General features: G+C 47.3%; 1 protein-coding gene across 1 annotated transcript in view; it reads left to right on the top strand.

The window, feature by feature from the left end:
- The window catches only part of pcsk5b (proprotein convertase subtilisin/kexin type 5b), a 51,625-nt gene extending 25,001 nt beyond the window's left edge, over window positions 1-26,624 (top strand). The window contains exons 6-21 of the mRNA XM_036526355.1: window positions 3,980-4,068; window positions 4,212-4,384; window positions 7,066-7,278; window positions 9,373-9,473; window positions 13,338-13,441; window positions 15,447-15,564; window positions 17,412-17,600; window positions 18,937-19,073; window positions 19,456-19,581; window positions 20,439-20,541; window positions 22,327-22,520; window positions 23,239-23,323; window positions 24,187-24,290; window positions 24,480-24,618; window positions 24,880-24,995; window positions 26,214-26,624. Of these exons, the coding sequence (XP_036382248.1) occupies window positions 3,980-4,068; window positions 4,212-4,384; window positions 7,066-7,278; window positions 9,373-9,473; window positions 13,338-13,441; window positions 15,447-15,564; window positions 17,412-17,600; window positions 18,937-19,073; window positions 19,456-19,581; window positions 20,439-20,541; window positions 22,327-22,520; window positions 23,239-23,323; window positions 24,187-24,290; window positions 24,480-24,618; window positions 24,880-24,995; window positions 26,214-26,329 (2,107 nt within the window). The 3' untranslated portion in view covers window positions 26,330-26,624. The remainder of the gene's footprint in view (window positions 1-3,979; window positions 4,069-4,211; window positions 4,385-7,065; window positions 7,279-9,372; window positions 9,474-13,337; window positions 13,442-15,446; window positions 15,565-17,411; window positions 17,601-18,936; window positions 19,074-19,455; window positions 19,582-20,438; window positions 20,542-22,326; window positions 22,521-23,238; window positions 23,324-24,186; window positions 24,291-24,479; window positions 24,619-24,879; window positions 24,996-26,213) is intronic.
- The last annotated feature ends 450 nt before the right edge of the window (window positions 26,625-27,074 follow it).

Genomic DNA, 27,074 nt, shown 5'->3' with positions numbered 1-27,074 from the left:
CCGGCAGTGCAGATAAAGGGTACCCTGGGGGGGGGGCTGGGGGTGCTCTCTCTAGATTACCACTGAATGTTCCCTGCAGTGGTTTTATTACAGGTAATGAAATGTGTCATGTGATTTTTCATTTTTCCACATGTATGGAATGGCTGTGTATTTAATACATAGGGGATTTGAGTAAACCAGCATTGTAACAATGCTGTTATTTGGGTGAAAATGACCTGTTTGTGGCTGCAGTTGTTTTGGTTAACTGTGTTAGGCTGGAACAGGGTAGAGAGGTGGGGCTGGGGTGAGATGAGGGAGAGAGAGGTGGAACATTCAAAAAAACAGAGGGGGGAAAAAAATACTTTTAAAAATTGAAATGATCCCTTCCCTTTTTCCAAAACATAAGAGAGGCACAGAAAGTGCCCATGGGGCAGGAACAGGGAGTTCCAGAGTCTGCAGTCCTGGTACCAACTGCACGGGGACAGCAAACACGACACACGCAGCAAAAAGTCCCTGTAAATGATGACAACAGCGCACATCTTTTTTTTTTTTTTTTAACACGTTTTTCCACCAATATGATTGTTGTTGTTGCCGTTGTAGCTGTTGTCACTGCTGTTGTGATTTGGCAGTGCCGTGCCTGCGAGCGCTCGTGCCAGTAAAGCGGGAGGGAGGCTTTGAGGCCCATCCTGCCAAACGCATACTAATGCACTCGGCTGAATGGAGGGAGGCGGCTCCCACAAGCGCACAGAGTCAATGAAACTCCACACCGCGCTGGCACCCCCTCATCGCCCAGCAAGAGGGAGAGACGCTCATGGGGGGGGGGGGGGGGGGGTGCTGAGGGACAGACAAAAACAAAGAGACAGACAGCTTAAAATGGCTTTTAAGAACCTGATATCTCACCCGTCAGTCAGTCAGTTAGCTGCTCTTTTTTTAATACAGGGGATGGGTGAAGTCAAAACGGAAATCGATATTTCTATGATGTGTCTGTTATAATTATTGTAATAATAGTAATTATGTCTACTTGTCAGAAGCTTGACAGGATCGGTTGCCCATGACACTGACCAGAAAAGAGTTTGAAAACCAAGTCTTTTTTTTTAAGGAGTGTAAACATTGACATGGAAACTGTGTTCACTTTTATCGGAGTGAAAAGGTGCCTGACTTCCCCCTCTGTCCGTACGGCCTGAAAGGGGGCGGAGTGCTGAGAATGGCAGAGGTTTGAGAGGAGGAAAGAGCGGCGGGTTTATCCCCGCTGAGCTGTGTGGGTGGATAATGGTGGACGCGGTACACTGGCCCAGCAGGAGCTGCGGACAGCAGCGAGCGCCGAAGTGCTCCAGTAATCACTGATGAATGGGAACCCTGGAAAGGCCACACAAGCGGGGGCGTTTACCGCCCGCTTTCAGACCAGGGCGAAGGGCACACACACACACACACACTTCCAGTCATTATCTATCATCTGCAACAGAAAATGATTTGTCATTTATACCAAAGTTGGTGAGGTAACCTTGCCTGCCACCTGGCCTGTCCTGCAGGGGTCTGTTTATGTGTGTTGTAAGGAAAAATGGTGGTTACCACGGTGAAGGGCTTGTAGCCGCAGTGATGCCAGTGTCAGTGGGGGGGATGGTCATGTGCTGCATCCAAAAAAAAAAAAAAAAAGTTTGTGACCCACTCAGATGTGCTCCATTGGAGACAGTCGCAGCTCCAGTGAGAATGTGGAACTATGGGGTGGGAGCTGCTGATGTTTTCATGAATATGGGAAATATTTTGCGGGTTTGTGTCTCGCTCTCCGGCCGAGTGCAGCTGTTTGATGTGCCCTGTGGCTGACCTCAGCCCCTAACCTCCGTGTTTCCACGCCTCCTGCTGTCCTTTTCCCTCATAGCCACATAGAATGTCACTGTTCCCTCCTCTGTGTGCGGCGTTACCGTAGTGAGGGGATCTGAGGCTCACTGCAGGGTTTGAACGCAGGGCTGAGGTTGTGGTTCCAGTCCGTGACCTCAGCAGCTCTGTGAATATGTTAAAGAACACTGCCTGCATGTGTGTAGCAGAAATATGTGGAGCTGGAGAAGATGTTGCCATGAAAAGACAAAAGACTTTGGTCATCGAAGTTCAACTGGACAGGCAGTTAAGATTTTATTTAAAATGTGTGCACCCTTCACATGATATAATTAATTTGAATGTTGACTTGAATATTCAGCAGCTCCCAGCTGAAATTTGGTATTTAAATGACTGATTTGCGTTTTTTTCTCCCAGCACTGTGTGCAACTCAAGAACTGTATAAAGAACTCTGCCAACAGATACTTTCACTCACACTTTCAGATAGGAAAATGAGTAGTGTTACTGAATTATGTTTTATGTAGCGGTCTTAGACTATACTTTATCAGTATTTATGGAAATAAGTCAAAAGCAACAGTAAGTAACCAGTATTTAATTCAAGAATCTGATTGATAGGCAGAATGATGGTATATTGTGGATAATGTGTGTTACGTGCATCTTTGGTCTGTAAGATGGACCCTGCAGATGGTGGTTGAGTTACTCCCCCTCATCTTGCTGTTGGATTTATTAGAGGTTAGCATGTCTGTTTGCCCTCAGTCCAGGAGATCCAAATGTTGAAATAGCTGTTTTTTTCTGCTCTTGGTGTCCCTCCTGTGAGACTTTGTGAGATTGTGTCCAACTAGAGCGGGCAGTGGGAATTATTTCTGATATCAGAAGATTTTTAGTTTCACCACATAGCTTCTCAGCTGATCAGTTATTCTGAAAAAGATTCTGCCGTGATGAAGAGGCAGAGCTCGTGGGGAATGTTTGTGTAGTCTGCTAACCCCTGAGAGCAGCCAGACGGAGCGTCATGGTTCCAAATGCGGCGAGAACAACAGCGAGAGTGAGAGCCGGGATTGCCATCGGGAGCGAGAGCGGGAGCCGGCCGTGCGGCTCTTACAGGAGCCCCTCGTTTGCTGCGCTCGCGGCGGGTGGAATGCTGGCGTGATGTATGTGCGTAATGTTTTCCGTTCTTTCTCATCTTGCCGTGAATGCTGGGTAGATTTAGGAGCGTGAGGCAGTGAAGGGAGAGAGAGTTTCAGAGATTTAGTGTGTTTGTGTTTCCAATTGCGCCGCCATATATTTAAATGGATAGCACACCCACGTGCTCCGAGGGAAAGGAGAGGAGCTGTTGAAATGTGAGCGCCCCCCCCCAACCCCCCAGGTCTGGCGTAACAAGGCAGCCGTAGATGATTGGGGGGGCAGTGTGTGAAAGGGGCTGCTCTTCTTCTCCTTCCACAGTGGAGCGTTGAATAGCTGAGGGGCCACCCAGATGCAATACCCCCGTTCTTCAAAAGCACCGAGTTAAATCGTAATGACAGGGTCGGCAGGGTGGGGTGGAGGGGGTTGCAGGTGCTTGTCACAGCCAGGCAGACACCAGTAGAACGGAGGTCTCCTTCAGAGAGCTTCAGTCTCCTTCCAGTCTCTTCTCTGCGTGTGTAATCCCGCCCTCCCTCTGTTATCTTCTGATTGCACAGAGCTTTTGTAACCTTTGACTTCATTAAAGGAGCTGCTCCTCAGAGCCTTGTAGCTGCTGCTGACTGGTTTACGGCACATTCCCCCAGCCCTGTGTCACAGTGACCTGGTATCTGCTGTAAGAGTGTCTCTCAAACCAGTGTCCTCTAGTGAAGCAACACTGCAGGTCAGCCTGAGGACAGTCTGCACCTCATGCATTTGAATTTGACCTGAACAAATGATGGTCCGTAGCCCTTCTCAGTTTGTGAGTCTTTATTTTATTTTAATTTTTGGGACAGTTTGGGAGAGGGCTGTGGTCAGAGAAGTCCTCTGATGTGAGGCATATCTGTTTGCAGCGTTTACTCTCACTCTGCCCACACTGTTTGTTTGAGATTCTGATGGAAAAACTGATGGCACTGAAGTGAATTAACACTTTTCCCTTCCTCTCTCTCCTTTCCTTCTCCATCCCCCCCCCACCACCTACACCCCTCTCTCTCTCTCTCTCTGCCCCTCTCAGACATGGAACTAGATGTGCAGGTGAAGTGGCAGCGTCGGCGAACAACTCTCACTGCACGGTGGGGATCGCTTACAACGCCAAGATTGGTGGTGAGTTCTCCTGCACCCGTGCTCTGCTGCAGACCTGGCGGCGGTGACGGCGGCCGCGATGATGGTAACGGTGCTGACAGCGATGCTGACTGACGGCGCTGGAGATGCTGATGCTGCTGCTTCTCCCCTTCCTGTACACGCAGGCGTGCGCATGCTGGACGGAGACGTGACGGACATGGTGGAGGCCAAGTCTCTGAGCCTGCAGCCGCAGCACATTGACATTTACAGCGCCAGCTGGGGGCCCGACGACGACGGCAAGACGGTGGACGGCCCCGCCTCGCTGGCCCGCCAGGCCTTCGAGAACGGCATCCGCACGGTACGTCTGAAAACGCGGCCCCGGCTCAGTCAGAGGTGTCGCCAGCCGGACTGACCACGGTCACTCTTATAACCAAGCATTGACAGCTAAAGCTGAAAATAAGCTTACAACCAGTCTTTTCTTCCCGGTCCATCTGTCGTTTCTCTTTAACCCTATTTATTGTTTACAAATGGAAGCTTACACGCCACACACTCAACCATGATTGCGTGCGCGCGGAGTGTGTGTGTGTGTGTGCTTCAGAGCATGTGAAAGGGCAGCATTTCCTCAGAGGTAGATGTACAATATCAGTGAAGAGCAGCTGGGCAGCCTGCACATATGGAGTCATCGAGCGACGCTTTGCAGACCTGCTTATGAAATGCTTTTGAGGTGCAGATAAAAGCCTCTCTCTCTCTCTTTCTCTGTAGGTCAGACGGAGTTGAGTGCGCTTGGTTCTCGTTAACTGTTAGACGGCATGTCTGTCATGAGTGCCAGGCTTGGGGGGACGTAGCCACCGCTAATGTAAAACAGATCTGGGAGCAGGAGGAAGAAAGGTGGAGATGGATGGACAGTACGCCGCCATGAAATATCAAATATTTATTATGAAATATTTATTCAGCCCACAAGTTTGTGCCTTTTTTTGAGGGATTTAAAAAATTAAACCAAGTAGTGTAATTTGAACCATTCTAAGGCTTATACTGAGCCTCTGTAGTATACAGAGTATCTCTGTAGCAAGAGATTATTGGGAAGTCATTTATTTTATTTTTATTCCAAATAACTGCTTCTTTCAGACAGACAGATGCATTTTAAGGGCCTATTCATCTTTCACAGATCAGACTTGGTCTGCTAATGCCATTTTTTGATGTGAATTTGGAAAAATATTGCAGTTGGACAGTCCATCTGATTAGCATATTCATGATATGTTTTCTATAAATAAAAGAACTTTGGCATAACTGTAGAGAGTGGAAAAATGACACTTGTATTTCATTCATATTTTTTCTATATATGCACAGGTATAAATAAATATATGCATATATATATATATATATATATATATATATATATATATATATATATATATATATATATATATATATATAAAATGTGTGTATAAATAACAGGTCACAGCAGCAGGAAGAAGGCAATGTCTTTGAATTGTTGTGCATTGAGGAGTGAAAGGTTTTCTGTTTAATGGTAAAGTATGTATGGATTCAGAGCACGCCACACTCCATTGTCAGGTCTCCTCGTATCATAGGTGACATTGTAATGCAGGGTTGACTCTGCTCCCTCTGAGGAGGCTGGGGGCTCACGAATGCATTGAGAGTTTTGAGACAGACTGTGTATGTCCATATAGTGTGTGTGTGTGTGTGTTTGTTTGTGTGTGTTTGTGAAAGAAGTGGTGTTCAGTTGAATGCTGAATGCTTTGCAAAGGCAGATTGTGACCGAACGTGAACTGCAGGCTGTTGCGCCGTCACAGTAGAGGATATGGATTTTTATTTTCATAGTTCTGAGGGGTCCTGCCAGGATGTCGCTTGGTGCGTGTAACAGCAGGAGGTTGTCGGGGGGAAGCTAAAGGATTTGACAGCGGCACCAGGGGTGGTCCCTGGGGAGGCATTTATCGGAGTTAGAGTCGAGCCGTGCACCTCGGAGAGCTCTGTGTTCCGCTCGTACATGTTTATGCCCTGTCTTCGCCCCGATGGAATGAAACGTTGCACAACCTGGGGTTGGGGGGGGGGGGGGGTTCACCACATGTTCTTGAGAGTTTTACTTCCTGCACAAGGCCCCTGCAGCATGGTGACATCTTTATAATGGCTGTATTCCGCTCCAGTCCAGTGTCATCAAACAAAGACCTGGTCACCTTACCTGTCCAGGGGAGCCTCTGTGTCACAGTGTTCATACACACACACAAGCGCACACAATGAAATGTGTCACGTTCTTTTCCTTTATGTGCTTAAGTAAAGTTTTTCTTGCATTCATATGGCAGGAGAAGGTGAAGTTATTGTAAATGATATCACTGAGCTCAGTCCAACAGCACTGTAGTGTGTGTGTGTGTGTACGATCCTCCGCTGACAGGTCTCCTTGAGGGATGCTGCTCCGTGCGAGCGGGTGATCCATCTCATTCACCCCGGATCCCCACAGGCCAGCTCTCTCCCGTGACTGACACATGAGTGACACACGATTGAGTCGTCACAGAGACAAGTGGGACCTGATCGCTCTCCCTCCCCGTTTGATCTCCCCAATCTCACTTTCATCCCACATGAATGACGACCTCAAATTATCTTCGCCTTTCACAAGGAAAACAGAAATCAACAGTGCTTATTTTCACTGATTTCTCTCTCTCTCCATCTCCCATGCTCTCTTGCTTGCTCTCTCTTTCTCTCTTCTGTCTCTGTCTCTCTTTCTTTTCCTCTCTGTCTCTGTCTCTTTCAAACTTGTTTTTCTTCCTTCCTCTGGAGAGTAAAGTCTTATCTTGAGCTGCCAAGTGTCTTTGAAGTTCTTTCAGATCCAGATTTGCGGGTGTACCTTTTATCCCCACACCCCCCCCACACCCCCCCCCCGTGCTCATTTGAGTCGTTTCTCAAACGCGGCTTTGTGTGACAGAGTGCTGGCCAAACTGAATGTAGATTACAGCAGAGATGCCCGCTACAGGACATCTGGCCCACGGCCCTTGATCTCTCACCTATTCAGACCTCTTTTCTTCACAGGGCAGGAAAAACCGAGGCTCCATATTTGTCTGGGCATCAGGAAATGGAGGGCGCAGTCGGGACCACTGCTCCTGCGATGGCTACACCAACAGCATCTATACCATCTCCATAAGCAGCACGGCAGAGAGCGGCAAGAAGCCTTGGTACCTGGAGGAGTGTGCCTCCACCCTTGCCACCACCTACAGTAGTGGAGAGAACTACGACAGGAAGATAGTGAGTGATTACACACACGCGCGCACACACCTTGCAATGCCACAGTCCCTCGCACAACATTGTCCAACAGTAGTAGCTGCAATTCTGTTTTCTATTGGTCGAAAGAGCTACAGGCCACCAATCAGGCAGCACCACCTCTACATATTCACCAGTCAGCCCTCTCCACCTCTTCATGTCCTCCAATGCTGGGCACTGCTAAGCCCAGATTGCTGATGATTGTAAAGAGAGCGTGTTTCCCGCTGCATCCAGCAGGAGCACCACATCTCAGATTTATAAAAGAGAGTATCTGTCATCTGTTTTTTGATGAAAAATTTAGTTCAGTTTCAGAAGGGATACGGTGGAACAGCACTGACCTGTGAAAGGTGTCAGTCATCAGCACTTTGCCCCATAACAACAGAGGTAAATACAGAAACCTCTGTCCTACAGGGGGGCGGGATGTGCAATGAGTGTGTGTAAGACTCACTGGTGTGTGTGGTGGTGGTGGGGGGGGGGGGGGGGGGGTGATTGATGGCACGGCTTCCTGAAGGGTGGCAGGTTCAGTTGGAGCTCTTGGTGGTCCTCTGCCTCTCCCTGTCTTCTTGTGCAAGGTTACAGACCTGCGTGCTGCCCCTGTGACCTCTCACCATCCACCCCCAACTCCCTGTCTTTCCTTTAAATCATGGTGATAATTTAAGACGAAGCCTCTCTAGGCTGCTGTCTGCAACAGCTTTCTGCAGGTGATGTGTGTGTGTGTGTGTGAGACAGAGGGTGTAAACTGTAGGACTACATGCTCTGACACAGTATGAACAACCCTCATGTCGCAGACGTGTTTAGAAAAGTCGCCACTCAGCCCTCCTCATAGCACCTCCGCTCCCTAGCGTTGACTGCTTGTGTCTGTGATTGTTGATGTCTTTTACATCAATCTGTGGGTCAGTGAGGGGGTAGTGCTCTGTCCTCGTCTGAACCTCCTGTCCTTTCGGCTGGAGGTTGTCAGATGCTTGGTGGTGTCCAGGACCTCGTCCCCATTCATGTCTCGGGCCTGGAGTCTAAATTCCGCAAGTGGTGGTAAAAAGTAGACAAGCAGGGCTTCAGGAAGCCCTCTGATCAGGGAGAGAGCAGACCAGATTAAACCTGCAAATCGCCAGAGCCCTCAAATATGAATGAATGAAAGAGAGGATGAGTGAAGGAATGACTGAAGGTAAGAAAGAAGGGTTGAATAAGTGAGCGATTGTTTGCGGTTCCTCTTGAGCGATTGAAGTTTTCCTTTCCAGAGAGCTAATTTGAGAGAAATGTTCCAGCAGAGCAAATGGATAACACTCACACACATAATCAATAAGTCTTTATTCAGAGGTTCATACCATATTCAGAGAGGTACTAAAATCAGAAGCGTCCTGACATCCAAAGCTTTTCTTTCTTGCACTCACTCCCATTTCATTTAACAGTTCACTAATATACACACACACACACACACACACACACACACAGTTCCTAAGCAATTTTGTGCGTTTGTCCTCATTTCCCTCAGAAGCCTGGGAAGTGCAGGTTATTAGGTGCCTGTCTGACGGGGGGTGGGGGGAGGTAGGGCTCTCTGAGCCTCTTATCTGTCCCAGCAGTGGAAGTGAAAGGAGGAATGTGGAGCCTCAGGTGTGCCTCAGTCTCACCTCCATCTCCCCCTGAATCAAGAGGCCAGCTCGCCTCTCCCCTGGCTCTGAGGCCTCTCCACCGGGCCCCTCAACTCTCTGCTGGGCCCTGAGGAATGCGGTTCACTTCCTGCGCTCTTTCCATCTTTCTTTCTGTCTGTCTGTCTCTCACTTTCAAATTCAAACTCAGATGTGTTAGGTTTATGGCAGAGAACCTGTTGCTAAAGAATGTTTGTATAGATGATGACACACACACACACGTGCGTACTCATTTGCACACACACTCACATTCTCACACGCATGTTCTGTACCTCTCTGTGTCTGTGCGCTATTCCACAAGTTGAAGTCTTTACACATTCTTACTGTAATGGCTTTTATATGTACCACCTCTCTCTCTCTCTCTCTCTCTCTCTCTCTCTCTCTCTCTCTCTCTCTCCCTCTCTCCCTCTCCCTCTCTCTCTCTCTCTCTCTCTAGATCACCACAGACTTGCGGCAGCGCTGTACCGATAGCCACACCGGCACGTCTGCTTCGGCCCCCATGGCAGCAGGGATCATCGCTCTGGCTCTGGAGGCAAAGTAAGAGAGGGGGCTGAGAGTCATTTCAGGGAAGCAGTGGGGAAATTTTACCTTATGATGGGTATTGCAGAAATGAATCTGTGTACATCTGTGAGAGCAGCCTGGGGTTATTGATGGATCCTCTCTTGCAAACCTTTCTGAAACACTGCATTAGAGTAGCAGGAGTGTGATGTAAGGGTACATGGTCACCAATGACAGAGTTTAAATAGTCCTATAGTAGATTTCTGCAACAAGCAGATGTTTTGTGTGGACAGCGGATATTAGTTTGGCTGAAACATTAGACTCCCCCCCCCCGCCATTTCTCCATCAATCTTTTTTGCTCCTTTTCGCGTTCCCTCTCTCACTCTTTCCATCTCGCACTCCCTCTTGTTTGCACTCTCATTTCCTTCTCTTCCTCTGCTCTCTCTCCCCCCATCTCCTCCTCTCCACGTTGTTCCGCTCCAGATGTAGAGGGTTGTTAATACTTCTATCATCTGTTAGATGAAAAGGAAAAGCAGACTTTCAACAGTCTCAGCAGCCATTCAGCAATGATCATCTTAAATTACGGTACAGTATATTACATTAGGTTTGCTTAGCAGATGGAGCTAAATAGAGCAGTTTGCCGCAGGAATGTTTTACAGTCTCAAACAGAACAGCAGTACACAGTTAGAGAACACATCAGCCAGATGTGATTGGTTAAAGAGGATCAGGGATTTGTGTTGATTGGTTGCTTCATTTCACATAATTGTGCTGGCCAGGTGTAAGATCAGCATAGACCTAAGCTGATGGTGATAAAGGTGATTGACAGATGAATTCTGCCCTTGTCATTGTTGTGGTGTCCAGATTGGGGACAGGAGGGTAGGCTGTGGAGGCCACTTTCGACCTGGTTTTGGATTTGGTTCAGAAGAGTACAAGTGATGGTGTTTGTGTTCATTTGACAGATGAGTACGGATTAGTAATACAGGCAGGTGTTCATGTTTAGTAGTCGTAAACTGTTGTCTGTGGCCTAAAACAATTTGACGAAAAAGCAGCACAACTGGCAGTGCGTTTCTCCCATTTTCTAGCAGATGAAATGCTATGGGGGGGAAGATCAGCAATGTAGAGTGAGTGAAGTGGGCCCAGGGCCAGGGCTGGAAGATGTGGAAAAAGGTGCTGCCCTGTCCTCATACTGAGTGAGAGGGTGCTTCCGTTTCCGCTTGCTGAGTGAAAAGGTGCTTCCGTTTCCACTTGCTGAGTGAAAAGGTGCTTCCGTTTCCACTTGCTGAGTGAAAAGGTGCTTCCGTTTCCACTTGCTGAGTGAGAGGGTGCTCGCCAGTCCTTGTAGTACAGAGTGAGAGTGCTCCCCTTTCTGCTCACGGAGTGAGAGGGTTCCCCCCTTTCTGCTCACGGAGTGAGAGGGTTCCCCCCTTTCTGCTCACGGAGTGAGAGGGTTCCCCCCTTTCTGCTCACGGAGTGAGAGGGTTCCCCCCTTTCTGCTTGCTGAGTGAGAGGGTTCCCCCCTTTCTGCTCACGGAGTGAGAGGGTTCCCCCCTTTCTGCTTGCTGAGTGAGAGGGTTCCCCCCTTTCTGCTCACGGAGTGAGAGGGTTCCCCCCTTTCTGCTCACTGAGTGAGAGGGTTCCCCTTTCTGCTCGCTGAGTGAGAGGGTTCCCCCCTTTCTGCTCGCTGAGTGAGAGGGTTCCCCCCTTTCTGCTCGCTGAGTGAGAGGGTTCCCCCCTTTCTGCTCGCTGAGTGAGAGGGTTCCCCCCTTTCTGCTTGCTGAGTGAGAGGGTTCCCCCCTTTCTGCTCGCTGAGTGAGAGTGCTCCCCTTTCTGCTTGCTGAGGCTGGTTGTTGATGGGCTGACAGAGGTGAAATGTGTGCGTGGTCTCGGGTTTGACTGGACTGCACAGCCTGAGCGTAAATCTGGGCTCCCGCGGGGCAGCCACAGGACCACACAGCATGGCAATGCAGGTCTAGCTGGAATGTGAGTTCACATATATACACCTACTAATGTAAACACATATGCTCACACACACACACGCACGCACACACACGCTGTCTCACACACATATACACACACACTCTTTCACACACACGCGCACAGCATGAGGGAATGGGTGAGAATGTCTTTTTGGAATATTTCCGTTGTGTTTGTTTGTAATTCCTCCCCAGTGATGTCTGAATGTGCTGCTTCCTGTCTCTGAGCTGTGTTTGATGGGCTGGAGTTCAGTGACAGCAGGAGAATGCAGAATATGGGCCCCTAATGACCCCGGTCTGTGACCTCTCCCAGGGCTCCCACTCTGCCTCCTCTTGGCGGTAGCAGAGCACAGCGCTTGCAAAAATCATCCGCTCTAAGCAGAGGTCATTGGCCCTCAGTGCGCTGGGTTCTGTTAAACTCAGAGGGCCTTTATGCAGGCAGGAGACCGCCAAAAACTGCGCCTGACTTTCACCAGTTATATTGTCCGTCTTGATTAGTCTCATTCGTTTGGCTGTGTGAGCTCCCATAATGCTCGTTTCGTGTGATCCATGCTGTCTCATTCTCATTCTGTGTTTTCCACAAAAAGTAACCACAACAGCAGACTCAAAGATAAATTCTGAGAGTCACTGGTCACAAGCATCTACCAATGCCAAAAAATACCAAAAAATACCAAATACCAAAAGATACCAAAAAATCTTAATTTAAGTCTTCATTTAAGCCAAGGAATTTGGCTGCTTTTAAACATAACATTGACATAACTTTGAAAGAGTCTGCACACTCATGTTTAGCATCATAGTAGTGTTTAGCCATGGGCTAATTAGAATTCACTGAACCAGTGGCATACATGTGCTCAGGGATATGTTCTTTCTTCCTTTAGGTTATCACCATGTAAAAACAACCACACAGACACCCTAACCAATAAACATGTAGTGCTACAAATGCTGAAAGACTGAATTTGTTAGATAAGGTGGCAATGAAAGTGTGTGATCTTATCATATTGCCACAGTGGTTACAGTGACCACAACAATAATTCCCTAGCATGTGACTAAGCCAACAATCTTTTTTGGAAGCTGGAAAGTAGCTACATACCAGCTTGTCTTGTAAGATGGGAATGTGTCTGGAGCTTGTTTTGTGTTTTTCTGTAAAAATTTCTCAGAGCACATACAGTACACGATCAGTAAGCTTCTTTGCTCTCATGATTATCAAAAAATGTTCTCTGAATGTTACTTTGCATGCTTTTTTGCCGAGAGATCTCTATTGAGTGGTCTAGCATTGGTATAGGCATCAGAGAGAAGAGTGGACTGATATCCTCTTTGAACAGTAGCTTGGTCTTCAAAATCCTCATCCTTATCACCGATTTGTTTTAATTTTTGAAACTGACCAAGTGGAATAATATTTTTCAGTTAGGAAGGGTGAAAGCTATTAGCCCTGTGGATAGGGTTGTGATCTACGCATTTTTTATAGTAGCATGTAAATCACCATTAGTCACCTTCAAAATTTTTAAATCAAAAAAGTTAATGTCAGATTGGTTGTATTCCCAATTTAATTGAATGTTTTCATAAATTTCTTTAAAATATGCATGAAACTGACACAGCTGCTCTTCTGAGCTCCACCAAAATGGAATGATTTCATAAATTAATCTCCTCGACTGTGGAAACTTAAACAAATCTCTCCTCCCACAATCTGAGGAACAGGTTTGCATAGCTGGGGCCAAACCACCCATTGCTGTACCCTTTTGTCTGTGCAGACCATCTTTGAACATAAATAGGCTATTTGTTAATGTCCATTTAGTGAGTTGAGGGAGTGTAGTACTTGGTTGGTGTACTGGGACAGAATATATACACGTATATACAATGTATAACTGTATATGTGTATACATATATATACTATAATTGCATTTTATCCCCCCATTTTTTTCCAAAAAAACAGTCCACTTCTGACATGGAGGGATGTCCAGCACATCATCGTGAAGACGTCCCGTGCCGGTCATTTGAACGCTCCCGACTGGAAGACCAACGCCGCTGGATACAATGGTAACTCTCTCTTAGCACTTTCTGATGCTGACCTCCAGAGAAGTGCTGGCAGAACCTTGTGTAACAGTCGCGTGTCCATCAGATCAGCTACCTCAAAAGGAGCTGAGGGCTCCTGAGCAGCTCAGCGGTTAAGGCAGTCTCCTTGGCAGCAAGCTATGTTCTGTGACCCATTTTCAGTCTTGGCAGTGCCATCATCTCTTAATGACCAGAAGTCCAAATTGACGTTCTGCTGAGGATGGGGGTGGGTATGTCACCCAGTGTGTGATTGTTTCACCTCTCTCAGGCACCCTGCCAGTTGCCAGCAAGTTGTTTGGATAATGACACCATAGTAGCACCTGTCCTCTAACGAGCGCCCACTCCATTGTAGTGCACTCCATTTGTTAGAGAGGCTAGTATATAACTGGTGGCTCCAAAATAGGGTTGCAAAGAGGAGGAGAGGCAGAAAGGAGCTGTGTGGAATTGGTCAGTAGAGCCCTGGGACCTTGGACGCTGGGTTCCATAGCCGTCTTTCCACTCAAACGGCGTGTTTGATCGCGAGTCTATCCGCTCATCTGGCATGTCATTGGATGTCTGCTGGAGACGGGTCGTTCTCGAAGACCTGTAATGTGTGAACTGGCTGAGATCCAGGTCTGTCTGGGGATTTTCCAACAACCTCAGATAGAGAGGGAGAGGGAGAGAGGGGAGAACAAGAGAGGGAGAGAGAGGAAAGGAGAGAAGGGATAAAGGAAGGGGAGGGAATGAGAGGGAGGGGGATTCAGGTGGAAATCCTGAGCTGTGCACCCGTGCACCCATCCACACTCTTTGTGTGCTCAGATAGCACAGAGAGGCCTGTGAGAGGAGGAGCCTGCTTTAACTCTCTGACTCTTCCTGGTGCAGATGCTAATGGGACCTAACCTGAAGGAGGCTGTGCTGTTCTGTTTGTCCTTTAAAGCGAGCTAGTCAAGGCACACTGCGCTGGGAACAGAAGCATTTTGGATGAGTTTCATGTTTGGACGGTTAGCAGGGTTATTTACGCTGAGCACTTAGTACATTCATTAAGCCAACTGAAGCATAGCTTTGATTAATTGTCACTTCAGTTCTGTGATAGCATATATTGTATTTATAAATACACGTCTCTTTCATAAAGTAAGTATACTGTTTGTGTGTGTGTATGCATGCTTATATATGTGTATGTGTGTGTGCATGCATGGGTGTATGTGTTGGATTGCTGTGCAAGACATTTTCTCAGTACCTGGAGGCACTCTTTGAAGTACAAACTGTGCCCAGACAGCTAAATATCCATGTGCTGGAATCTCTCCATGTGGGGACAGAGATGCCATTGGTTAAACTCATTATTTTCAGACTTGGCTGCACAGCCCAGCCTCACCTCTCCCAAGTGACCTTTACACCTCCCCAGGCTTTGACTGACACATGCTACATTCTGTCTGCAGTGTCCTGAATCTACACACATGAGCCCTGCAGAAATGCTGGGCCACTGCATTGTGCTGCCCCCCCCCCCCCCCCCCCCCCCCAGGCTTTCTCTAAAACAGATGCGCGGACTGTTCAGTGCTACGCGCCCTGCACTTTTATTAGCCATGACACACCATTCTTACACATAGTGTCATGTGACCTGTGCCCTCATTCAACGTCTTCCAAGCCGTTCCTACCTCCGTTCCTAGGAGAGAGCAGTCCATTTACACTGAATAGAAGGGGTTTTTTTATAAGGAGGCTATTGGTCAGTGGTGTACCTGGAGTTAATTTGTCGGTTGTAAGGCAATGTCTCCTAAAGCTCCAGTCAGTCACTTGGGTTGGTTGATGGAATAATTGATTGATGTCATTCTGCTGTTGTCTCCAAAAAGCAAAAGAGTTGGTTTGATTGCATAATTAACTAACTAATTAACTAACTTGCACTATTGATTGATTCTTTGATGGGTTGATAGATGTGTTGGCTCTGATCTACCTGTTAGTTAATTGACTGACTGACTGATTGATTGATGGATTGATTGATGTGTTGTCTCTGTTCCAGTTAGCCACCTGTATGGGTTTGGGCTTATGGATGCGGAGGCGATGGTGAAGGAGGCCGAGAGATGGAAGCAGGTCCCCGCCCAGCACATCTGCGTGGAGAGTGCTGACCGGCAGATCAGGTTCTCCCAGCATGATCTGGAAAACCTTCCCACAAGCCCGCATAATTCCACACATGACATTTCACACAATCCCATTGGCAGCCCTTCAAGATTTTGTTCACATGTATTGCACCAGTTGGGCTTTAGGGTCCTGTAGATAAGTCGCTGATTGCTCCCTGTGGAATAAAATCACCACTGGTATTATGGTGTCCTATAGTATACTTTATCTAACACTATAGTATACTGGATGTGGTACTAGTATAAGTACTATACAATTGCTGTACTATCTGTAATATAGCATTGTACTATATGTAGTAATAGTCTGTACTGTGTTGTAGCCAAACTAAATTAGCAGTGCTACCTCCTTTCATCCTCCCCAGTCAAAATGCTGTTTGTATTATTAGCCAATCAGAAGGTTGTGCTCAGTCATCCTGTACAATCTTCCTATTAAGATTTTCACGGACCAATTTTCTTTTGGCTGTTTCTTGAATGTTGGGGATGTAATTCAATGCAGTTTACACACAGATCTTTGTATCCCACAATCCTCCTGGATAATTTCCCACAATGCCCTTGGGGAGCTTCCCATTTCAAGTTTTTCCTCACTTCAGTTTTTGCACTGGTGTTAAAAATGCCAGTGAGCTGTCAAACCTTTGCTGTTTTTACGCCTGGCATTCGATTATTGACTTTGCCTAATATTGCTCTGTGTGTGTTCCCTCATACTGCACCTGTCTCAGTGTGTGAAGCATGTTTTTTTTGGCGCATTTGCTGTTCCACCAGAACATGATCTGTTCGACCTGCAGGTGCTATGTCTGGCAACCTGGCAAGGCAGCCCGCCATGGCAGCACTGTAGAGATTTGAACTGTAGCCTGTGTTGTGAGTGTGTGCGCTTCTCTTGAGAAGAAATGTGATGTGGTTTTGCATCCAACCATTTTGTGCATTTTGCCCCCCACTGAGAGTGAAATCATGAGGTCCCCCGAATGTGAAGTAGATTTAGTAAGTAATAAGTTGCCACAGCAATGGCAAAATGGCCATGTTCTGTAAAGTAGATTAAGCAGTGCTGATAGTTGACTCCACGTGTGTAATGTTTCCCCCCCTGTCTGTTGGAGGGGCAGGGGGTGTTAGAATTCTGCCAGGCTTCTGAGCTGCAAACTCTCCCTTTCCAGTCTTCAATGTAAAGCACTTGCTGTCAGCAAAGGAACGCATGCCAGCTCTAACATCACATTTTCTCCTCTCACCTTTCAAACGGATTCTGGGAAAATTTTAGCGCAAAAGCTAGGATATGTTTTATGGCAGGAAAACCTGCCAAGTTTCATTTAAAGACTAAAGTGCCCCCAGATGTAAAGGGGTGAGATCAAAGCTAGTGGGAGGTAGCGGTTCTGTACCATGCAAGTATGTGGTGCTACAGCGAGCAGGGATTTTCATCCAATGGTGAAAGTTATTTTACACATCTACACAGAACGAGCACACTCTATCATGAGGTTGAAAAGTCTATTTGGTGGAAGAGGTGCACACACTGTCCCCCATAGATTCCTATTGGATCTCAGTGTAAGTGTTTAAGACGTACTGCATGAGTGGAGCAATGACTGAAGTTTTCTCAGCGCTGTTCTAGATTGAAACCTTGTGTTTCTTCTATGGAGGGGGCACACACACACACACACACACATACACACACACACACACACATACACGCACACACGCAGGGGCAGAGTGTTTTCTCCTACCTGGAGATTCGTGAAGTTCAGACAGGTGTACTGCAGTCACTATGCCTCTGGGTTTGTGTTTTGATTCAAGGTTTTGACTCTGGGTTTTTGGGGCTTGACTTATTCGATATCAGGTTTTGAACTCTGATCAAGCCTGTCTCATCACAGGACAATTCGGCCGGAGCATGTCGTAAGATCGGTGTACAAAGCGACCGGCTGCATTGATAACTCCAACCACCACGTGATCTACCTGGAGCATGTAGTGGTGCGAATCACCATAACACATCCTCGCCGTGGAGACCTGTCCATCAACCTCACCTCCCCCTCCGGAACAAAGTCCCAGCTCCTTGCCAACAGGTAAATCTGTCTCTACCTGGCTTACAGGTAAATCTGTCTCTACCTGCAGGTAAACTGCCTTCAACTGACAGATAAATCTTTATTCAGGCAGATGACTCTCCTTACCTGTTCAACAGGTATATGACCTATCATCTCAATCCTCTGGGTAACAAATACAACATCAATGGCTAGTAGTTGAACTTGCTCTTTCACCAAATGGGTTGTTTCAGTGTGATAAACTTTGGTAAAGTGTAAAAATCAGTAAAACAAGTATGACTTCAACATCAAAATGGTACAAACACAGTCATTATCATTTTTACTATGACAAGAGAAATGAAAATGATGTGAGGGCAAGGTCAGCAGCAGTGGTGTTGGCTGGAATGAGGGCTGTAATTGAAAGGTTTTTAGTGTGAGGCACATGCCCCTCTCTGCCTGCCCTGAGCCGCAGCTGCAGCAGGTTGTGTGTGAGAGCAGAGAGCCAAATCGGGGAAGTGTGGGGTAATTGGAACAGCAAACACTGGCCTGGCACGAGCCGAGGCAGCTGGCCAGAACCACTGCTAACTGAAGGCAGTTTGTTTACCTTGGTGCTCTATCTGGATTTATTTCAGCGGGACCAGGTGCTTTATCAGTGCACACAACAGATTTACGAGGACTTCTCTCAACAGCAGAGTGTGTGCACAAAATACACACACAACGCACGTGCACACTCACTTAACATGTCCTTACATGCACTCATGCACACAACACGCACACACAGACACTATAAATTACTACACAACACACATTTAATACTACCCCTTTGACCTCACACACACTCACACTCAGGCTTCTGGATTCTACAGATGAGAGGTGTAATTACATGATCGCTTTTGGTGAAACTCAGTTCTCTTCAGCACTGTATTAAAAATGTGATTCCCTCAAGGTCATTTATGGGTGAGGACAAAACCCCTCAAATACTTTGGTGTTAGTCTTTTGTGTAGTTCTCATGGTGCTGACCTTTGACCCTCATGACAAGCCCCCCCTCCCTTCTCTTTAAATCTATTCCTACTGTGTTTTATTGGCAGTATTTTTTAAATGCAAAATTTGTTGCTAAAACAAGATTACAATTGATCTGGAATATAAATACACAGAGTATACAATATAAGGAACAATGTTGTAATTATAACTCAAAGATAATATCATTTATAAACATAAGAATGGACAAAGGCAAACGAAAACACAAAAGCTTACAGTTTAGTTTGTGTGTGCATGTGTGTGTGTGTGTATATCACCCCAATTCAGCATGTGTGTCTGTCTATCTTTCCTGGTGTTTGTCTGTCTCTCATGGCTTGATGCCTGTGTGTCTCTCCTGGCTCAGGTTATTTGACCACTCTATGGAGGGGTTTAAGAACTGGGAATTCATGACGACTCACTGCTGGGGAGAGAAGGCAGCTGGAGACTGGATACTGGAGATCTATGACTCCCCCTCCCAACTGCGGAGCCAGAAAGTCCCAGGTACTGACCCGACACACAACCAGGATCCAGGTACTGACCCAACACGCACAGCCAGTCCAGAATAGTCACATAATGGTTCCCAAACTGTATGGCCAGAGAGAGGTTTAGATGTGAGTGTGTTCAGTTCAAAAACACCTTATTCCCCCACACACATGCACATTACTCAGACTAAACCATATACATGAACTTAATAAGGTATATATGAAAATTAATTCCACATTTAATACATAATACTATGAGTGTCACAGTGAATGCATTCCCTCATTAAGTGGATCAGTGTAATGCTACTGGCCTACCTGTGTAATAGTGAAATATAGCTGTGCTAGGGGCTGTTCCCAGGTCAGTGCAGCAGTGCAGGGGGCTGTGTTTCTGTGTTCTGTAGGGAAGCTGAAGGAGTGGTCTCTGGTTCTGTACGGCACATCTGTCCATCCCTACTCGTCACTCCGCTATGACAAGCCGCGATCTGCCGAGCCGCCCACCGACGATGACTTTCACGAGGAGTACAGCGGTACGTCCCCCTCCCCTGCCCCCTCGTCACAGATGCACTCGTACGGGTGTACTGGGTGGTAACATTTCGGGTCAGCATTGTGTCCCTGCAGAAGTCACCACTCTGACTCCCATCATGTACCTAATCCCCCCAGTCTGGACCTAGAGCCCAGATGTTGTCGTGACATCACTGAGATGGTTCATTTGCAGTGACTCATCCAAGAGGTTTAAATGCTGTTTCTTTCCACAGCATCTGGGCCTCTACTCAAGGATTCTGAAAGGGGGTATTTTACCCTCAATGAGAGTGTTTATGAAACAACAGCATAACAAAGCTATGATAAAACTGTGAACTACAGGGTTTAGAAACAAGAGAACAGTGGAACAGTAGTGAAATGCTGAGCAAGAGGGTTCATAAAAGAACAAAGGGGTTTGTAAAAACACTTAAATATACTCTTCATCGTAAAACAGTCTTTTAAGAACAGAGAGGTGTATAAGTACCCTGAACAGGAGTCCAAATTAAAACCAGTAGCAGGGAGGGTGTGTCAGGGGGCTGCACAGGTGAGCATGTGGAACAAAAAGCTGGAGTCTGGCGCAGGTCTTTATCCTGTGTCTTTATACTGAGAGGCGGGGGGGTTTATCATGCAGTTTGAACCTGTCTTGTGCTGTGATCACTTCGCTTTGATCACGTGAAGTCTTGGGTGTGTATACAGACACCTGAGTGGTCGTTCCAGGAGGGATCACCTGTGAACTTTGCTTCTCTGTCATTAGGCTGTGGTCACAGTTTAGAACTTCGGAGCTGTGGGCTGACTGCTGTCTGTGCGTGTCTGTGTATGTGTGCGTGTTTCTGTGTCTGTCTGTGTGTGCTCGTCTCTCCTTCAGGCCCCTGCGATGCTGAATGCAATGAAAATGGCTGTGAGGGTCCTGGGCCGCACCAGTGCACCAACTGCCTGCACTACTTCCTGAAGTTCAAGAACAACACCAGGTCTGTTCCTGAGCATCTGCGGAACCCCCCAGACTCACCCCCAAACTCAGAAACTCAGAAATGATTGGCCAGAATGTAGACAGTGCTGGCTGTGTGCAGAGTCTCTCTGGTAGTACCCGCAGTGGTTCACTTTCATCAGGTGTGACACACACCTCATTTATCCGGATGAGCGGGTTTTCAATCACACGCATCTTCAAAGGAAGGCACAATGAACAGGCAGCTGGTGTGTCCGTGCCGATCCAGGGGTTCGGAGCAGAGCTCCGCCCGGTTCATGGGGGAGGACGTGTTATTAAACAGAGACCAGCCTGAATGTTTGCAGTTAGCAGGATCAAAGTCCATGTTACTGGCAAACAATCAACAGCTGATTACAGCTGGAAAACAGACATTCACATCCCCACAGGACAAGAGTGCCCTCATATATAGAACTTTGGGTTCCTGCACATCACTCACACATGCACACACCTGCACAGCACTCTTTCACACACAAACACGACTACACTCTCTCTCCCTGTCACTCACTCACTCACTCACTCACTCACTCGCACACACACACACACACACACACACACACACCTGCAAAGCACTTTCACACATGCAGGTGGTCTACAGATTCCACACCTGCACCCCCTCTGCGTGCGTCTGCAGTCTCTCACTGAAAGCTGTAATACGTAATACTCTCTTACTCTCTCGTTGGCTCCCTGTATGCGTGTGTGTGCATGCATGCAGCTCATTAAGTTAAGTGGGTGGAGCGTCAGGCTCAGGGAAAGCACATCCAACAGTGCCGCCAAGACGGTGTATATGAGAGCGGGGAGGAGTTAGAGGCAGAGTTAGGGACTGATCTCAGCAGAGCCCATCGGATCCACCCAGTCTGCGCCGTCAGCTTTGAGGGCACAGGAAATCCACTTCATCTGCGCAGTCAGCCCGAGAGCACAGGGTCTTGCTTGAACAGACACATTCGAGGCTAGCACACGGCTGAGAGGGCATTGAGTGGAAAGCTTTGGAGAAGTTCCCTTCTACTGCCCAAAGGCAGTGGCTCCTTCCTGTCACACACAAACCGCTTTCTCTGCGTGACAGCTTTTTATTTTTATAACCTGACTGATTTCATTTATTGCTCTCCTTAAACTGAGGGGCCCTGGAGAGACAGTATCTGCAGTCAGGAGCTTCCCGTCAATCACGGCTGTTTACAGGGGATTTACGGGGCTGGCTGCGGTTGGCAGGGCCTCTGCCTGGCAGAGATAGCTGCGTAGCGATACATGTTCTCAGCTGTCACTCATCACATCACTGAAGGACCCTGGCCTCAGAAGGCTCTGTGTTAATTACTGCCCCACCTCACCGGGCCCTGCTCCGCTGTCAATCTGAGCGCACAGCTTCTGCCCTGAGGCTGCTTTCCTCCGCTGCACACGGGAGGAGTCCCCCGCGGTGCAGGGCAGTGTGCTTTACTCCCCAAGCGGGGGCGCTGTTTCCCACAGAAAATGGAAGGTCCTCAAGCAGATTCAGCTCTCAATGAGCCCAGTCTGCATTGTTACAAATAGGGAAAGAGCTCACTCAGGTGTTTTTCTTAGGTGAGGGATGGAGGCTGGTGGTGAATGGGATGGTGGGGATGGTGTTACCATGGATGATTTAAACCAGAAATATTTGTTAAAAAATGAACATGTTTGTAATAGTATCCCTTACGTATGTATTTAGAAATTAGGCAATGTGAAAAGTCATGTCAGCAAGGTCATCTCGCAGCTCACAATCAAATCACTCATTAATTGCATCTATCTTCTCTCTCGCCCCCTGCAGGACGTGTGTGTCCGAGTGCCCCTCTGGGTTCTTCCGTGACGATAAGAAGCGCTGCAAGAAGTGCTACTCCTTGTGCGAGACCTGTGTGGGCAGCCGCAGCGACCAGTGCACCTCCTGCAAATCTGGGTACCACTTGAACGAAGGGACCAATAGCTGCGTCTTCAGCTGCGGTGACGGACACTATCTCGAGACCGGTAAGCTCCACCCACCTGCTGCAGCTGTGAGGATGAAGGGTAAAAAAAAAAAAAAAATCACCCGATGCCATTGGAGGAAACCTAAACACGGTGCGCACACAAGTGTCCCACTGACAAAGCACACAAACTGAGAGACATGGCGATCCCCAGCACTGTCAGTGGGCTGCTTCTCCTCGCCAAGGAACCCTCTCTGGAATGTGGTCACATGTCTTTGTGTGTAGATTTGGTTATAAAGTCTTAAACAAGGACTGCAGTAAGATGTGTTGTGGTAACTCAGCCTTGTGTGTTATTTGCACTCCATAAATGTTAGGATAGCACCATAGAAACAAGTTGATGGTTTGACTGTTTGTGTAAAGCTCTTATAAATGAACGAGCCCATCAGTTCTGTCAGACATTTTTAACCAGTGTTTATTACAGTCCAAAACCAACACAAAGGATTGGTGCTGCTCATAGTGTCAGTACAACTTGGAACAACTTGATAACCTTCAATTAGGGAAAAAATCTTTGTGTGGGTTTTGTTCAATAAATGGAAATTAAAAATTAAAAGCAGGTTTTCCATGGTGTCCTGCACTCCTGTTCATAATTCATATTTATTAATGTAATAATACATCTCTCTGCACAGTCTGAGAGGTGTAGCGGCATGCTCCCTGAAGTTGACTGATTATTTCCATTACCATCACATGGACGGCGTCTGACTTTGGTCTGCTTTGCATTGCAGAGGCAAACGTGTGCAGGAAATGTGGGGAAAACTGCAGGAAATGCACGTCATCGACAATCTGCACAGAATGCAAGCCGGGCACGACGTGAGTGAGCCCGCTTCCTCGCAAACCAGGGAACGGGAAATCTTTTCTCTTCTCTCTTATTACATGGTGGCAGGAATTTGTGCTTAATAGTTTCAGCTGTGACGGCAGACACTAGGAGCAAAGATAAGGGTTGTCTTGACAGAAATGTAATTGGATGAAAGGCTGCTCTGTCCTTTTTTTTCCCCCAAGCTCTAGTCACAGCGGAGTAACGTGTCTGTTAGACCAGGGCGATTTCATATCAAGGACATGTGTGTCCTCGGGGATTCTATGTAATTCGAAGAAAGCGCAGAATTTCCCCGAACTCTGACTAACTGAGCTTAGTGCAGCTGTGCTGGATTAGAGGAAGGAAGACGTTCTCTCCGCTCCCCGCTATCATGCCGTGCATTGTGGGGCTCGGATTTGTTTGACAGTTGTGGGGTTGTTTAGACTGACTGCTCGCATGAAACCGTGGATGAGTCAGAGACTCGGAGCTGCATGCAGGGGGGACAGCGTGTTTGACCAAGCTGCGTAGGCTCTAGCCTGAAGCTGGCACGGCTAGTCTGTATGTTTGCGTTATTCCTGATGTAATTGCTTTCAACACTCTTCTGTATTTCTGTCAAGAACACCTCCTCTCTGTCAGTAACTCTACCTCTCTCCCTGTGTCAGTAACTCTACCTCTCTCCCTGTGTCAGTAACTCTACCTCTCTAGCTGTGTCGGTAACTCTACCTCTCTCCCTGTGTCAGTAACTCTACCTCTCTAGCTGTGTCGGTAGCTCCTCCTCTCTCTGTGTCGGTAGCTCTTCCTCTCTCTGTGTCAGTAGCTCCTCTTCTGTCTGCCAGTAGCTCCTTCTGTCCCCTCATCAGTAACCCTCTCTTTTTCTCAGTCTACAGGGGAATAAGTGTCTAATGAGCTGTGATCCAGGGAGCTACTACAATGGCCACAGGAGAACCTGTGAGCCTTGTCATCGAGCATGTGCCACCTGCGCAGGTAATGCCATCTTACCTGACAACAGTGGGCATCTGAACTCCACCTGCACAACAGGCAGGGGCTGGGGGTGGGGACTGATCTGTGAGAGTGAGGATCTTCTGTAGTGGGTAACATTGTGGTCAGGGGTCCAAGGCGCACATGCAAAGAGCAGAACAGGCACACACACTCATGGGCATGTACCCTGTGCAGGCACAGGCATGGAGGCGTGCAACAAGTGTGCGGAGAACTACTACATGGAGGAGTGGAGGTGCGTCCCGAGCTGCAGCGTGGGATTCTACCCGGCCGAAACCACCTCTGAAAATGGGGAGCAGCAGAAAGTCTGCAAGAAGTGAGTGGAGCTTTCACAGAGCATTCTGGCGTAGCCAGAGAAGGACCAGTCACATTTGAGTTGCATTGCACAGTCTTTAGCTGGCTTTCAGGGGTGTCCGTTTGTCTAGTAATCATAAGATTATTCTGTGTTGAAATTAGACTCTCTCTCCCCAAGCTTTGATCTATTTCTGCTCTCAGTCACATCAACTCATGGGCCGTCAGTTTGGCTTGGATTCTGGTTCTGGTTCAGGTTAGTCAGGTTGTCACTTGTCCTCTCCAGGTGTGACGCTAGCTGCTACTCCTGCACCGGGCCTGGGGAGAGGAACTGCAGCACCTGCATCAGTGGCTACAGCCTGGAGGGCGGTGTGTGTGTGGTCAGTACCATCTGCCGAGATGGTGAGTAGTCCTGCCTTTAACACCCAGCCAGTCCTTCTGCGCAGCTCCACGCTGAACACTCCATGCACTGCATCACACTGCGTGTAAGACCTGTTTGTGGCCCCTCTGGAGAAAAAAGTCTGATTTAACAAAGTCATAGAGAGATCTTATCATCTTGACATCGGTGTTGACTGGCCCCTTGATGTGTTTGATGGAGTGGTCCTGATTTTGTCTAATAAAGTTATGATTTATATAAATCATTGAACACCAATGAGTTTCTGACCCATGTCCTGCTCAGACACATTCAGATTGAGGATGACCCTAATGTATGACCCCACTCCCACCCACTGTATCTCACCAATGGCATGGACTGGAACCTGAGGACCATCCCCACTCCTCCTTTCAGTTGTGTTACAACATGGCCACCTGGTTTGAGAGCGAATGCACTGAATCCAGCCATGATCAGTTGTCCCAGTTTTAAAGCCATTAAGACTGGATTGTATGCACTTGGGTTTCAGTGAGGCAGCCTTGGTGTTACACCACTGAAGGAGTGTTTGAGGAGCTTTGTCCTGGGAGTCATGGTCATTATGAAATGAAGGGTGTTTCTTGTCACCAGGGGGACGCCACTGTGCAGTTCATGGCATTTGAATGTGTTTGTGCTGTCAGAATGTGTGCTAAGGTGGTTTGAAAGGCTGTCACCCAGTTGCTATCCGGGCAACAGAGAAGTATAAACAGCTCCATAATGTCGCCCCCTAGTGATGCCAATGAAATCTGAAACGCTCATAGGCCATGAATCTGGTGGAATCAATGTTCATCTCTTGTCCCTGCTATTGGTGAGATGCTGGACTGAAGTGGTTAAATCTATTCCTGTCTCTTGCTCTTGTTCACATAATCTATTTATTCTTTGAAAAAGTTTCAGAAAAAAATCAGAAGAAAAATCAGCAGGAAAAAAAACTTGATTATTCGCAGATTATTCACTCATCAAAAAGTGTTATCTGTGTAAAATGGTATACTTTCTAACTGTTTGATGTTTGTTTTTTCCAAATTTCTTTTCCCTTTTCAAAATGGATTCCAATCACTTCCTGCCGGACCATGATCCTCCTTCCTGTTGACAACTGAAACTACTGTGGATCAAAACCTCTTTGCTGTCACCTGACCTGGTCACCTGACCCACCTGTCCTGACCAATCACATCCTTCTCCTCCAATTCCCCTGTCTCTCTTGCCTGCTCTGTGGAAAGCAAATGAAGAATCGTGGGCAGAGGGCAGCTTCTGTGTGTTGGTCAAAAAGAACAATCTCTGCCAGAGGAAGGTGCTGCAGCAGCTGTGCTGTAGAACATGCTCTCTAAGAGGGTGACCAGACGGCCAGGGGTGCTCAGCCTCTGTATGCATTTATAGCGATAATTTATATGAAATTCTGTGCCTCCCCCACCTCTCTAAGGGAACAAGGCGAACTGCGGTTTCAGTGACAGGACTACAACAAACCTACCTTTACCTGTACAGGACAGACCTGCAGGGAACAGCATCTGGAATTGGAAATAACAAACATGTTGGTATTTTTGTGACCAAAGCATCGATGCCAAATTAATTTTTACATTGTCAGCGTAGGAGTTCTAGTTTGCTGGGGGCAGGGGGGGAAGGGGAGGGGTGCCAGGGGGCATGGTGGGGAACATCCTTTCAGTGTTTACTACCATATTGTGTTTTTTTATCACGAATGTGGTATAAAAAAAGCTGTTGAATGAATCCAGTTGTGTATTGTAAATAAACATGAAAGCTCGCTTATTAACGTGAAAAATGATTCATAACATTTTACATGCCAGAAGGTGCACTTTTTTAAACTGAAACATCAGTGTGTAAATTTGAAGGGCCTACTACTTCAATTAAACACTGTTCTTTTCTACAGTTTAGAGTTTCTTCTGCCCCTCATCACAGGCTTTAATCTCTACCTGCCCCTTGTGACAGGGTTTACTGTTTGCCTGTCCTACCTGACTGAATGGACCTGTGCCAGTGTCCTCTCACCTCCACACCCCCAAACCACATCCACAGAAGTGATAGATTTTGTTCTGTGTTTTTTTTTGTTTGTTTGTTTTTCTCGGTTCTGT

This window comes from Megalops cyprinoides, chromosome 4, assembly GCF_013368585.1.
Source record: "Megalops cyprinoides isolate fMegCyp1 chromosome 4, fMegCyp1.pri, whole genome shotgun sequence".
Lineage (NCBI taxonomy): Eukaryota > Metazoa > Chordata > Actinopteri > Elopiformes > Megalopidae > Megalops > Megalops cyprinoides.
The sequence above is the reverse complement of the archived record's forward strand: the minus strand, read 5'-3'. Positions and strand labels throughout refer to the sequence as shown.